The following is a 13,834-nucleotide window of genomic DNA, read 5'->3' as shown; positions in this document are numbered from 1 at the left end:
TATTTTCTCAAAATATTAGTTTAGCGTATTTAATTTTACTTTTAAGTATTGTGAGTTTGATAATAAGTTTGTTCCACGTTCTTTAAGAGAGCGATCTCAAGGTGTTTACTGCTTTTACTATTAATATATATATATATATATATATATATATATATATATATACTCAGTTAGTCATTTAGCACCTTAATCTTCAATTTAGTCTAATAAATACGTAAATTATATTTTTATAATATCTTAAACACTTTAAAATTTTGATTTTACCTAATAGATGTTTGAATTCTATTTTTATAACTTCTTAAACGCTTTAAATCTTTATTTAACCTAATAAATGATTGAATTTTATTTTTTGATAATATTAAAAATCTAATACTCAATATATATGGATATGTTGGACAAAACCATATATTAAAAGATATTTAAATATCACAAAAAGATATAAATTTAGATGTCTATCAAAATGCATCGAAAGTTAAGATGTTAAAATGACTAAATTAGGGGTAAGCAAAATTCAGTGGAATCCGAATATTTGAAAATCTCTAAAGCCGTACTAAATGTTAGGAATTTTGAAATTTAATTTTCAAAACTGTACCATAACATAAAAATCTCCTTCTCGAATTGTGAATCATACTAATTTTTTGAGATAGTTCGATACAGAGATTCAAGTCTAATAGGACGTTTTTACACTATGTCTATATTATATATATCTGTTTGAATCAATTAATGAATATAATGTTCATTAACGATGAATATTTATTAACAAACTAATGAATATTATGCACATAAATGATGAATGCTTATGTCAATCATAAAAAAATAATTTTCAATATGCATCATAAAGATAATGTATCTAATATTTATAAAGAATCAATATTCTTTTCATATGAAAACAATATCTTATAGTGATATGAGGAGCATATATAAAGTTGTAACTACTGAATTAATAAAAATAAACTAATGAACATACAGTTTATAAATGATGAGCATCCTATTTCTAAAAACAATGAGTATCTAAAAATCGCCGGAATGCAAAATAGATATTGTTACAATAAATAATTAATATTGTGCCCATAAATGATGAATATTTATGCTCATCATAAAAAAAATATAATACTTTTAGTTATCAAATTACCAATTATATATTGTCAAATGATTAGTTTCATTTATTAATAATATAATGTTTTAGTATATAAAGACTTCCTAAAAATTATATTATATTAATTTTAATAAATAATTTACTTTATCATTTGTTGAAAGTATATCGATTTTTAATTTCTCAAAAGTGTGACTAATTAAAAAAATAAAAAAATATTAACAATTATATTTATTCTTAGATATTATCTACTTATAATATATTAAATTTTGAGATGTAAATTTTTTTGACATGTGTTAATATTTTGACAAATAAATTTTTTATTTTGACATGTATATTTACTTTTAGCACATAAAATATAAAGAAAATTAAGAAAGATATTAAAATATATAATTATTATTAAAAGATTATAAATAACCTTAAAATTTTTATTAAACTTTATCTATAAATTCAATATATATTATTATTTATAATTAAAATAATTATGACAGTCGGATAACACGCACGTAACAAAATTAATTTTCATAAATTATTCAATAAAATGATTTTTAATGTAATTTCAATTTCTATAGTTTATTTTATCATATAATTAAAAGAAAAAAAAAGCCTGAAGCAACAGGATAACAGTCTCAGCATGGATGCCCAACTTCTCGAATTTTAGTGCAAAGTGGTATGGAATGTAGGGCATAATTTGCCACCTAAATTGCTTAAGGCACATCCAGAAGGACAAAAAATAGAAGAAGAAAACCTAAAACTACTAGCTGCACTCTCCTTCATATTACCATAACATCCAGCTTCATCTAAAAGCTATTTTTGAAATTATAAAAAGGAAATAGAAAATTTCCTGTTAAAATATCAGAAAATATGATTTTTTAATTTTTTTTCAAATTCATAATTTTATTTGATTTTTATTTTTATTCAACAATTAAAAAATAGAGAATAACCAAAAATTAAAAAAAATTAAGAATAACTAACAACAACGTAAATTTAGAAAAGAAAAGTAAAAAAAGAAAAGACGATGATTCTTAATATTTTAATAGAGTAAAAATAAAAAAACATATTATACATTTAATAAAAAGCAAAAAAATATTGATATTTTTGTTATTCTTTTTAATTAAAATGTAAAAGCAAGAACAAGCCCAACCCATTCTTTCAAGTGGCCCGCCCATTAGAGAAGGCGGTGGAGTGCGCACCACGCTCACACGTGCTGCAGATATTACACACACGGTCAGCGATTTGTGCATTACTAAAAAACAAAAGAAAAAAAGAAAAAGAAAGAAACTTTGAGCCAACGGCAAGTCGGCTAGCCTCTCTCTCTCTCTCTTATATATATTGCTCCATATATATACCTCTACAAGTCAAGAAACTCCAAACAAAAAGGGAAAAAGAAAGAGCTAAATAAAGAGACAAGCTCTCAAAGGGGAGCAACTGCGCTTTACTTGGATCAGCAAGCAAAGGGATTTGATCCTTGATAATATTTTCAGGTGCTTTTACGTTTTCATTTCTGTTTTAATATTGTTCTTTTTCTTTTTCTTGATCCTTTTCTTTTTAATTCAATGAATTAGAGATCGCAATCAATTTGAAATGAAGTTATTTTATTTGGTTTTTTTTTTTTTTTGATTGCTCTTAGATGTATTTTGATTGCAAATCAAAATTCACAATTAGTTTGAAGCAGGTGTTCTATTTCAGAAACGAGGAGTTTCAATTTTTTGTTGTTTATTGCTTCTGTTGCTCCTTTTCTAAATTATGCTGCCTTTTTTTTTTATTATATATAGGATCAGATTGGGAGATTTTGTTGTAAATTATTGTGGTTGCTTGGCTCAGTGGTGGTGGAGGAGGATACGAGTTGTGAAAGAGTTTCTTATCAGAGTATGAGCTTTCCTCAATCAAGAAATGATCGAAGGGATAGGAGTAGAGGTTCCAATCAAATTTCCCATCAAACATGGGTCCCAAGAGGATCAACATCAACAGTGGTTATGAATCCACCTACTTCAACCTTCAATTCTAACCCTAATAATGGGATTGGCAGTGATTGCTCTAATGATACTAAGTTTGCACCGCCTAATTTTAGGCATGGTACCAGCAATACTAATAATGCCTTTAGAGGTCGGAACCCGGTGCCCAATAATTACAGGAGGGATAGGGAGAGGGAGAGGAGCCAGACTCAACAGGTTAAGGAGCTGAAACAGAAAGACCCCAATTTGCCGCAGCTCGTGCAAGAAATTCAGGACAAACTTGTGAAGGGTATTGTTGAGTGTATGATTTGCTATGATATGGTGCGGAGGTCTGCTTCCATTTGGTCATGCTCAAGTTGTTATTCTATTTTTCATTTGAATTGCATCAAGAAGTGGGCTCGTGCTCCTACTTCTATTGACTTGTCAGCTGAGAAGAATCAAGGTTTTAATTGGCGATGCCCGGGTTGTCAGTCTGTGCAGCTCACATCATCAAAGGAAATTCGGTATGCTTGCTTTTGTAGGAAGAGGATTGACCCACCTTCAGATTTGTATCTGACCCCACATTCTTGTGGTGAACCATGTGGTAAGCCACTTGAGAGGGGGATTCCAGGTCTGGGTGAGAGCAATGAGGATCTTTGTCCTCATGTTTGCGTCTTGCAATGTCATCCAGGTCCATGCCCTCCTTGTAAGGCATTTGCTCCACCACGGGTGTGTCCATGTGGGAAGAAAGTAATCACAACAAGATGCTCTGATCGAAGGTCTGTTCTTACTTGTGGCCAACGTTGTGATAAGCTTCTACAATGTTCGCGTCATCGATGTGAGAAGATATGCCATATGGGTCCTTGTGATCCTTGTCAGGTTCTAGTTAATGCATCATGTTTTTGCAAGAAAAGTGTGGAGGTTGTCTTGTGCGGAGAAATGGCTATAAAAGGTGAAGTGAAAGCTGAAGATGGTGTTTTCTCTTGTAACTCAATATGTGGAAAAAAGCTGGGTTGTGGAAATCACTTGTGTGGTGAGACTTGCCATCCAGGTTCTTGTGGGGATTGTTACCTGACGCCAGACAGGGTGACATCATGCTATTGTGGGAAAACAAGTTTGGAGGTGGAAAGAAAGTGTTGTTTGGACCCAATCCCAAACTGTACACAAACTTGTGGTAAACTTCTTCCATGTAAGATACACCATTGTAAGGAGGTTTGCCATGCTGGGGATTGCTCACCTTGTCTAGTTCTTGTCACCCAAAGATGTCGGTGTGGATCAACCTCTAGAACCGTGGAATGCTTCAAAACAAGAGTAGAGAGTGAAAAATTTACATGTGATAAACCTTGTGGCCGGAAAAAAAACTGTGGGAGGCACCGGTGTAGTGAAAGGTGCTGTCCACTTTCCAACCCAAACAGTCTTCTCTCTGGTGATTGGGATCCACACTTTTGTCAGATGGCTTGTGGGAAGAAGCTGAGGTGTGGACAACATTCTTGTGAATCGCTATGTCATAGTGGACATTGTCCAGCGTGCCTTGAGACAATCTTTACCGACTTGAGCTGTGCATGTGGGAGAACTTCAATTCCTCCTCCATTGCCATGTGGTACACCTCCACCTTCATGTCAGCTCCCATGCTCAGTTCCTCAGCCTTGTGGTCATTCAGCTTCTCATAGCTGCCACTTTGGAGACTGCCCACCTTGTTCAGTCCCTATAGCAAAGGAGTGTGTGGGTGGGCATGTGGTTCTGGGGAACATACCTTGTGGCTCAAAGGATATCAGATGCAATAAACTTTGTGGTAAGACTAGGCAGTGTGGCTTACATGCATGTGGCAGAACTTGTCATCCACCGCCTTGTGATGCTTCATGTGGAAGTGAAGCAGGTTCAAGAGCATCATGTGGGCAGACGTGCGGTGCTCCTAGAAGAGATTGCAGACATACTTGCACTGCAGTTTGTCATCCTTCTGTATCTTGTCCTGATGTCAGATGCGAGTTCTCTGTCAAGATTACTTGCTCTTGTACCAGGATAACAGCACTAGTTCCTTGTGATGCTGGAGGAAGCAGCAGTGGTTTTAATGCTGATTCTGTATTTGAAGCATCCATTGTTCAAAAGTTGCCAGTACCACTTCAACCAGTGGAATCTATGGGCAAGAAAATTCCACTTGGGCAGAGGAAGCTCATGTGTGATGATGAATGTGCCAAGTTGGAGCGCAAAAGGGTACTTGCTGATGCTTTTGATATCACCCAAAACTTGGAAGCCCTTCATTTTGGTGAAAATTCTGCTGTAACGGAGCTAATTGCTGACGTGTACAGGCGTGATCCAAAGTGGGTGCTTGCAGTAGAGGAGAGATTCAAATACTTGGTTCTTGGGAAAAACAGAGGATCCTTAAGTGCTCTTAAGGTTCATGTTTTCTGCCCTATGCTGAAGGATAGGAGAGATGCAGTTAGGCTGATAGCCGAACGGTGGAAGCTTACAATTTATTCTGCTGGCCGAGAACCAAAGCGTTTCATTGTAGTATATGTCACTCCAAAATCCAAAGCGCCATCCCGTGTGATTGGAATAAAGGGTACTACAACTTTACTAGCCCCCCATCCACCCACCTTTGATCCTCTTGTAGACATGGATCCCAGGCTTGTTGTGTCTTTTCTAGATTTGCCAAGGGAGGCAGATATAAGTTCTTTGGTTCTGAGGTTTGGTGGGGAATGTGAACTACTATGGTTCAATGACAAGAATGCACTTGCTGTATTTAATGACCCTGCTCGTGCAGCAACTGCTATGAGGAGGTTGGATCATGGATCAGCGTATCATGGGGCAGCTGTAGTTTACCAAAATGGCAGTTCATCAGTTACTTCCGCTGCTACTAATCCTTGGGGAGGAGCAGGGGGTGCTCAAGAAGGAGCAGCATCTTTGAAGTCATGGAAAAATGCTGTAGTTCCAGAAGATTCATGGGGCAGTGAAGAGTGGTCTCATGGATCTGTGAATGTTCAGGCTTCTGCATGGAAAGGGAAAGAAACTCCAATTGCAGCTTCAATTAACCGGTGGACTCTCTTAGACTCGGAATCTTCTGTAAGTTCATCTGCTGCATCTATCAAAACTGAGGATCCTGAAACACGAGGGGGAAGCTGTTCTAGTTCAGGATTAGAATCAAACGCAAGCATTTCCTATTCATCTGGGGAGCTTGGAGGGGTTTCAAGTCGAGCAGAGTTGCCTGAAGTGGTGGATGATTGGGAGAAAGCGTATGATGATGAGAATATATAAATCGGTTATAGCATGATATTGGAATATGGCAAAGCAGGAGTGGCATGCACCTGTTTTGACTCTTAATTTTTGAACCATTTTTCCATTTTCTTGTTGGTTGTTGATATAGTTACATCACCCATTTAATTAGGGTGTTTCACTGGGTTTATTTGCACCCTTCCTGTCTTTCTTTGTTCTTGCAAGGGCAGCCATTTAAACTCTGGTGAAGCTTGTGCCTCTGCTGTATGGAAGAATGTTAAAGGTGTAAAGTTGAACCTCTTGTTAGGATCAATCACACTGAACAACTTCTTTTTTTTTTTTTTTTTTTTCGCTCAATGAACAAATGTTTTAAATTAATTCATTTTTCTGTTTTTATGAATTCTTAGAACAGAATGTCTAAATATCAGTTGGGGCACATGCATTTTGGATAACAAGTGTGCATGAAGGATTTTGTGAACAAATTGATGCGTCTTTGGCTTTACCTATGTTATCCATATTAGTTCTATATACTGGCGGAGAATTATATGGACTGTTGCGTGTCGAGTGAAATCTCTGATAAAAATACTACTACATTTCATGGAAAGGCGCATGGAAAGCTTTCTTTTTCTAAAAATTTTCAGATTTTTTTTAGCAGTTTCTAAAACTTAAAATTAAATGGGAAAAAGGTTTTACTTTTTCAAGAAGTACTTTTACCTGCCACAATGCCAAACGAGGCCTGCAATAAATATTAGAAAAGATCAGGTTCATGTTTTGCTTCATGTTCACTTGTCTTCGCAAATGATCAGGTTCATTGGAAACAGAAAGTCAAAATGGTTGATTAGTGAGGTCCCATGTGCGGCCATTCTTTTTCTTTATTCTTTTTCTTGAACAGAGAAGGCATGTGATATATCTATATCAACGAGGATATATTGATTCAAGGCAGTCCCCATCAGTCCGGCTTTCCCTCACTTCAACCAATAATTAATTAAACAAAGTGCACCACTAACCCAACAGCAACTGCCAAGAAAACAGCTCCTGCAATGCAAACAATTTAACAGCACTCATATTAGTAAGCTCTGCTGCTTTCTGTACTTGGTTTACAACGTCTTGTTTCTCATTTTTGCATTGGTTTCATCGCTCAACTCTTCTTTGTTTCTTGCTTTTGCCTGTAGTACTCATTACATCGTTATCAGCATCATCATATCTTCCTCTTCTTTCTCCTTATCAAACACCCTCTCTCTATCTCTCTCTCTCTTTTTATATGGGTTCTCCAGGTGGTCCTCGTACATATTCTGGTGGACTTGAGGTAATTTCCTTCTGTTTGCAGGAAAATTTGTGTTGTGTTTTATATATCCTGAAAAGTAAAAAATTGATTGATGGTGCACTTTGATTTAGTGGCTGCTGATTAGGGATGCTTGCTTCTAATGATTTTTAACCCTTTCTTGAAATGATGGGTTGCTCGTCAATTGGTTACTGATTCTGGCTTCAATAACAAGAGGAAAAATGGGGAAGAAAAAATCCATGTAACTAAGACCGACTAGATTGAAATTGAGGCTAGTTTACTTGAATATGATTAACTAAATTGTCCTTTGGGATTCTGATCTTTTTGGCATATTGCATATAAGTGATGAGAGTGGTTAGAAGTCCTGAGAATCGATGGCTAAATTTTTTTTTTTTTCAATTATTGATTTTCAGCACCTTCTCTAAGGGTTACTATAAGATTGTGTATACATAAGTAATGAGGTTGTTGTAATCTAATTTTATTTATAAACCTTATTGTATTAGAATGAGGGATCTATGATCTGATCCCTCGTAACAGGAATCTAGTTAGGGAGTGGTTGGTTTTGTGGAGGGGGTTGAAGGAATAGGGTGGCATCATGCTTCTTCCATTCTAACTTTTTGCTTGCACTATCCTTCACAGTTGATTTAGTTTCAATCTTCCTCAGTGTTAGATGTGTGCCATAATCTAAATGCATAGTGGTGTTTGATTCCATAGTTAACTTAGCTACCTTTATTTAATTTTTTTTTTTTTGCTCTAACTTGTACCTATCACTGAGACTGTGCAATCATTATCATCATAAAATATTGTGCATCAATTTTAACTAAAGCAGTATTACTGAAGAACTTTGTTCCATGTTTTGACCATGTGTACTTTTGACATGACAAAGAACAGAAGGAAACATGGAGGCACACGCTCACTCTATCATTCCAAAGCCTTGGAGTGGTTTATGGTCGGTTGAGTACTGCTCCTTTATATGTGTTTGGAACAATTCCAGCAGAAGAATTCCTATCAGATGAAACTGCATATGAATACTTCTCCTTCATTTTCTGGACTCTGACCATAATTTCTTTACTTAAATATGCACTCATAGTACTGAGGGCCAATGATAGTGGGGAGGGTAATGATCATTAATTGCTTCTAACATCGAAGTATAAATTTTTTAGTAAGAATGTAATACGATGATATTTACTCAATGATTTCTTGCAGGTGGAACTTTCGCATTGTACTCATTATTATGCAGACATGCAAAAGTGGGTCTGCTTCCAGATGATAGAAGCACCCATGAGGTTATATGTCATGAAGGGGGTAGCCCTCAAAGAACCAAGGTTGAATCAAGGGCTCGAAGGGCTATTAAAAAACGTAAAAGCAGTCATTATTTAATGCTATTCTCTGCACTATTTGGTGCTTGTATGATAATTGGGGATGCTGTGCTGACCCCCTCTATTTCTGGTATGTCATTATTGATCAAGTTCCATTCACTTTGGTTATTGATAAATTGATTAACAATTTAAATCATCATTTTCTTTTGTCTTTCTCTACTGCTGTAATGTTGTTGATGCTTTTACCAGTATTATCAGCCTCATCAGGTCTTCAACGATCATTGTCAAAAATCAAGTGTAAGAGCAAGCTATAAGAATGAATATATAAAGAGGAAAAATTCTTTCTGTACAACAGCCTTCATGAAATCACCTCTTGATTTGCTTTGTATTCTATGTTTTTCTCCAGATTCATCATCAGAAAAGAGACAACAGTCCATATCAGATGCATTAGAAAGATGTAAGTCAAAAGTAGATTCCTTGGATCTTTTACAAAATCTACCTTTTTCTTTTTTGTTTGTTTTTCGTTCTTTCTTAAATCTCAATCAGTAACTTATTTCTTTTTTTAAACGGCAGTATCTGATTTTTTGAGTTCTTTTTTTTTTCCCTCTGTAGCCTGTATGTACTTGTGGAAATCGATTAGGTTTGACCTTTGTACCAACACAATATGATGCTTGTTTCTGCTAAGACTTTCATTGAATACTCGAATTAGAAATAGTGATGAAACAAACAGGCAGACCATAAAACGTAAGCCCTGTACGTTTTCCCTCCAAATGTTGCCTCCTGTGGACTTATGTAGAAGTTGTTTCCATTTTGGGGGTAGCACATTTTCTAAAGAAATTAATTCAGTGGTGATGTGGCTTGAGCCTGTCGTTTGGTTGTTCTTTTTCTCATTAAACCCTTAAACTATGGAACTAATAATTTAAAATACATTACTAATGCAAAATGAATCACATGCAATCTTTGTGCTTGATGAGCTCCTAACGCTTAAGAGAGGTGTTCAGATTGGTTGACTGAAGATTTGGGTACTCTACTTTTAGGCGACTGTGTATTCTTACTTGGTTCATTTTAATGATGTGATTATTCCTTTCTGTTCATAAAATATTTCTTTCTCTGGAAATAATGATTCCGGATGTGAGGCAAAAAAAATTATAACATGCAAGACATGCGCTTGATAGATCTTTATATGTTTGAGAGAATGTGGTTTCTTTGATTATGGAATATGAGATTGTGAATGAGAGAATGAATGTTTTTGACAATGAATTCTATGGTCTAGGCAACTTGCTAAATCACATATAAATGCATACTTGTTCATGCATATTCTCGGGTTTGTAGATGACATTGGAGTTTTTCTTAATCCAGATGTACCTGTTCCTTTTGCCTGTGCTGTTTTGGTGTGCCTTTTCATGCTGCAGAAACATGGAACCCATAAGATTGGGTGCATGTTTGGTCCAGTTGTTTCTTTATGGCTCTTATTCATCAGTGGGGTGGGGATATATAACATATTCCAAGTGAACCCTAAAATAATTGGTGCAATCTCCCCAGCATATATGTACAAGTTTGTGAAAAATATCAATAAAAGGAGTTGGAGGTCGCTAGGCAGCATTCTTCTTTGTGTTGCAGGTTCGCTGACATGGGCTAAAGTGCTCGTTGTACTTCAATTTCTCCATGTCGAAACTTTTTAACATATTACCAAGTTCTTTTAAACCACTCGTTTTATTTCCCACAGGATCAGAGGCAATGTTTGCAGATCTTGGTCATTTCTCAAAGAAATCTATTCAGGTAATGAAATTGTTATATATCGCTTTTTTTTTTTTTCATATTTAATTCATACTATTGTGATTCATGATCGACTCGGTGTCTTTGCTGCAGATAACGTTTACCTGCTTGATTTATCCACTTCTAGTTTTATGCTATGCTGGTCAAGCTGCATTTATCTCCAAAAATGTGAACACTTCTAAAGATTTCAACCATCTTAGTAAATCTATTCCTAGTAAGTTGTTTCATTGATTTCTAATTTCATTTGATGGCTTCTTTTCCTGGAATTTGATTCAAGACTAGTGAAATGGAAAATACAGATCATCTCGGTCACGTCTTCATAGTTTTGTCGCTGCTCGCTTCAGTTATTGGAAGCCAAGCAACAATAACAGCCAGCTTCTCCATCATAAACCAGTGCCTGGCACTTGGTTGTTTCCCTAGAGTAAAAGTTATACATACATCAGATAACCGCCATGGGCAGGTATATATACCTGATGTCAACTGGTTATTGATGGTCCTTTGCCTCACTGTAACTATTGGTTTCCGTGACTTGCATAAAATTGCAAGTGCAGCAGGTATCCATCCTTTCAAATTTTTATTCTTTTCTTCTCCTCAGCTTTTTGTTTGCGGTACTAATAGGTTTAGTTAGAAATTAATATTGTGGGAATCCTGCAGTACACTAATGGGATGACAGCCCAGGGAAGAAAATATTGCTAGATTGTTAGACTGATGCATGGGGCTGTAAGTCCTGATTGCATTATTTGCAGTTAACTTCATGTATATTGCGATACAAATCTATAAACTGTTCAATTAGAAGCATAAGATTTGATTTGATTAGGGTAAAAAGTAGGTAGTGAAAGAAACCTCTTTCTTCTTCTTTCCCCCGTTTTCAGTCTCTATCAACTAAGAATTATATATTGTACTGTTATATCTAGTGGTTAAATGTCTTACAGGTCTGGCAATTGTTTCTGGGATGGTAGTTACTACTTGTCTGATGTCTCTTGTGATTGCTTTGCAATGGGAGAAGCCTCTGTACATGTCAGGATGTTTTCTATTGTTTTTCGGTTTTGTGGAGGCTGTGTATTTATCAGCATGTCTGTTGAGTTTTCACAAAGGAGGCTGGTATCTAGTTGTCCTTTCTGCAGTGACATTCACAATCATGCTTGCATGGCATTACGGGACAAAGAAGAAATATGAATTTGATTTACAAAACAAGGTGCCCACAGAATGGCTCACAGATTTTAGCCCAGGGCTTGGAGTTTCTAGAGTTCCTGGAATAGGTTTAATTTATACCGATATAGTGTCGGGAATTCCAGCTTTCTTCTCACATTTCATCACAAACCTTCCTGCATTTCATCAAGTGCTGATTTTTGTATCTTTCAAGTCCCTATCAGTGCCTCATGTGCCCCCAAGTGAGAGATATCTTGTAGGCAGGGTTGGTGCCAAAGACTACAGAATCTACAGATGTATTGTCAGATATGGATACTGCGACAGTGTCAGGGATACAGATGATTTTGAGCAGCAGATAATTTGCTGTATCGGAGATTTCATTTCTTTAGAAGAAAATGATCAGGAGTCCCTGAATTCCCCTGAAGGAAGAATGATGATTGTCGGGAAGCCATCACCAGAGGGAAAAGCTTTGATTCCTTTACATGGAAGTTGCTCAACTTTGGGGCATCCAAACATGGAGAATGACCAAACTCATGTAGTAAGTCCAGGCAGAAACCCTGTCACTAGAAAAAAGGTGCGGTTTATGTTACCTGCGAATAGTCCTAAAATGCTGAAACCTGTCAGGGAGGAACTCCAGGAACTGGTAAATGCAAGGGAGAGTGGCACTGCATATTTCTTGGGCCAGTCCCATTTAGCATTGCGCGGCAGCTCAGACTTTATCAAGAGATTCTTGATAATGGCCTATGTTTTTCTTGATAAAAACTGTAGAGAGCCTCCTGTGGCACTGAACATACCCCATGCTGCTCTTGTGGAGGTTGGCATGGTCTATACTATATAATCTGTAATAATGAAGCCATATCATACAGAAGATTACTGCACAACTTTGATCTTCTCATCTGCTAATAGAGATAAATTTTCATAATTTCATGATAAAAATATGGTGTGGCAATTCAAATGTGCTTGCTAGAAAATACAAATTTGGAAGTTAATAAAAGAATCTGTTCTAAATTTAATAATATAGATTTTAAAGGTCTTAGATATGTTTTTTTTTACATTTGTTGCATCTAATTGTATCAAGCTTTTTGTTGATTCACAATTTGTTTTTTTATTTCCAGTCAATCTAAAACACTATCTTTCTCGTTGTAAAATTGCAAAAATTATCATCAAAAAGTGTTTTAAAAATAAAATAGAAGTATGAATATTTATTTTTAAATTTTTAAAAAATTAGATAAAATTATTAGAAAAAATAAAATTTAAAATTTAATTAATATTTACACCCAACACAAAAGGGAACTGGCAAATGCAAGGAAAAAAATAGCTCATAGAAAACATAAATCTATGTCAAAGTAAAAGGTTATTTAACATAGTGCAAAAATCTCTACGAAGAAAAGAAATTGAATTAATAAATTAGAAGTCCAACATAGGCTAAAGCAATTAGCAAATGCAGATTCAACCTGGTTGTACTTCATTTTGTATGACAACAACCTCTTACTGATGTAATACACATCATGTTCTACATTAGCCTGTGCTAGAATTGCCCCTGGAACTTCGTTCTCTACTGCCGCATACAAAATTAAATTCCTACCCAATGAGGGCAGCCTCAGAACAAGTGAGTTAGCCAGATACCTTTTCATTTTTCTGAACGCCTCTTGACATCAATCATCCCATTCTATCCTCTGTCCCTTCTTCAAGAGCTTGAAAATTGGAGCACAAACCTGATGTGCTGTATTTTCCTAGAAACTCATGTACTTCTTTCTCTGTCATAGGTGTTGGCATCTCTATAGTCGCCCTCACTTTATCCGAATCCACTTCGATCCCCTTTGACTAACCAAGAATCCCAGTAGTTTTCTAGATGTTATGCCAAAGACACATTTCTTGGGATTGAGCCTGAGGTTATATTTTTCTACCCTTTTGAGAAACTTTTCCAAGGCCTTGAAATGTTCCTCCCGTATTTTTGGACTTGACCATCGTATCATCCACATATAATTCTACCTCATATGCATTATGTCATGAAACAGCGTGGTGGCCATTCTCAGATAACTTGCTCAAGTGTTCTTTAGTTCGAAAGGCATGA

The 13,834-nt window shown here is 35.8% G+C and overlaps 2 protein-coding genes across 3 annotated transcripts; both read left to right on the top strand.

Moving 5' to 3' along the window:
* Positions 1 to 2,217: 2,217 nt before the first annotated feature.
* LOC107262423 (NF-X1-type zinc finger protein NFXL1) lies at positions 2,218 to 6,573 on the top strand. 2 transcript variants are annotated; one of them, XM_015728160.3, is made up of 2 exons: positions 2,218 to 2,574; positions 2,915 to 6,573. In XM_015728160.3, exon 2 carries the CDS (start codon positions 2,962 to 2,964, stop codon positions 6,274 to 6,276), a length of 3,315 nt encoding a protein of 1,104 aa, XP_015583646.2. In that variant the 5' UTR covers positions 2,218 to 2,574; positions 2,915 to 2,961; the 3' UTR covers positions 6,277 to 6,573. The 2 variants fall into 2 exon arrangements, with proteins under 2 accessions (XP_015583646.2, XP_048228174.1); XM_048372217.1 differs by having other exon boundaries at positions 2,219 to 2,574; positions 2,866 to 6,573.
* A 148-nt stretch (positions 6,574 to 6,721) lies between these two features.
* Positions 6,722 to 12,776, top strand: LOC8284767 (potassium transporter 10). Its single transcript, XM_015728162.3, has 11 exons — positions 6,722 to 7,303; positions 7,407 to 7,540; positions 8,408 to 8,633; positions 8,723 to 8,965; positions 9,085 to 9,132; positions 9,242 to 9,292; positions 10,195 to 10,455; positions 10,562 to 10,614; positions 10,705 to 10,825; positions 10,911 to 11,165; positions 11,544 to 12,776. The coding sequence occupies exons 2-11, from the start codon at positions 7,496 to 7,498 to the stop codon at positions 12,596 to 12,598; spliced, it is 2,358 nt and encodes a 785-aa protein (XP_015583648.1). The 5' UTR covers positions 6,722 to 7,303; positions 7,407 to 7,495; the 3' UTR covers positions 12,599 to 12,776.
* The last annotated feature ends 1,058 nt before the right edge of the window (positions 12,777 to 13,834 follow it).

The sequence above is a fragment of the Ricinus communis genome, chromosome 3 (genome assembly GCF_019578655.1).
Source record: "Ricinus communis isolate WT05 ecotype wild-type chromosome 3, ASM1957865v1, whole genome shotgun sequence".
Lineage (NCBI taxonomy): Eukaryota > Viridiplantae > Streptophyta > Magnoliopsida > Malpighiales > Euphorbiaceae > Ricinus > Ricinus communis.
This window is presented reverse-complemented; position numbering and strand designations above follow the sequence as displayed.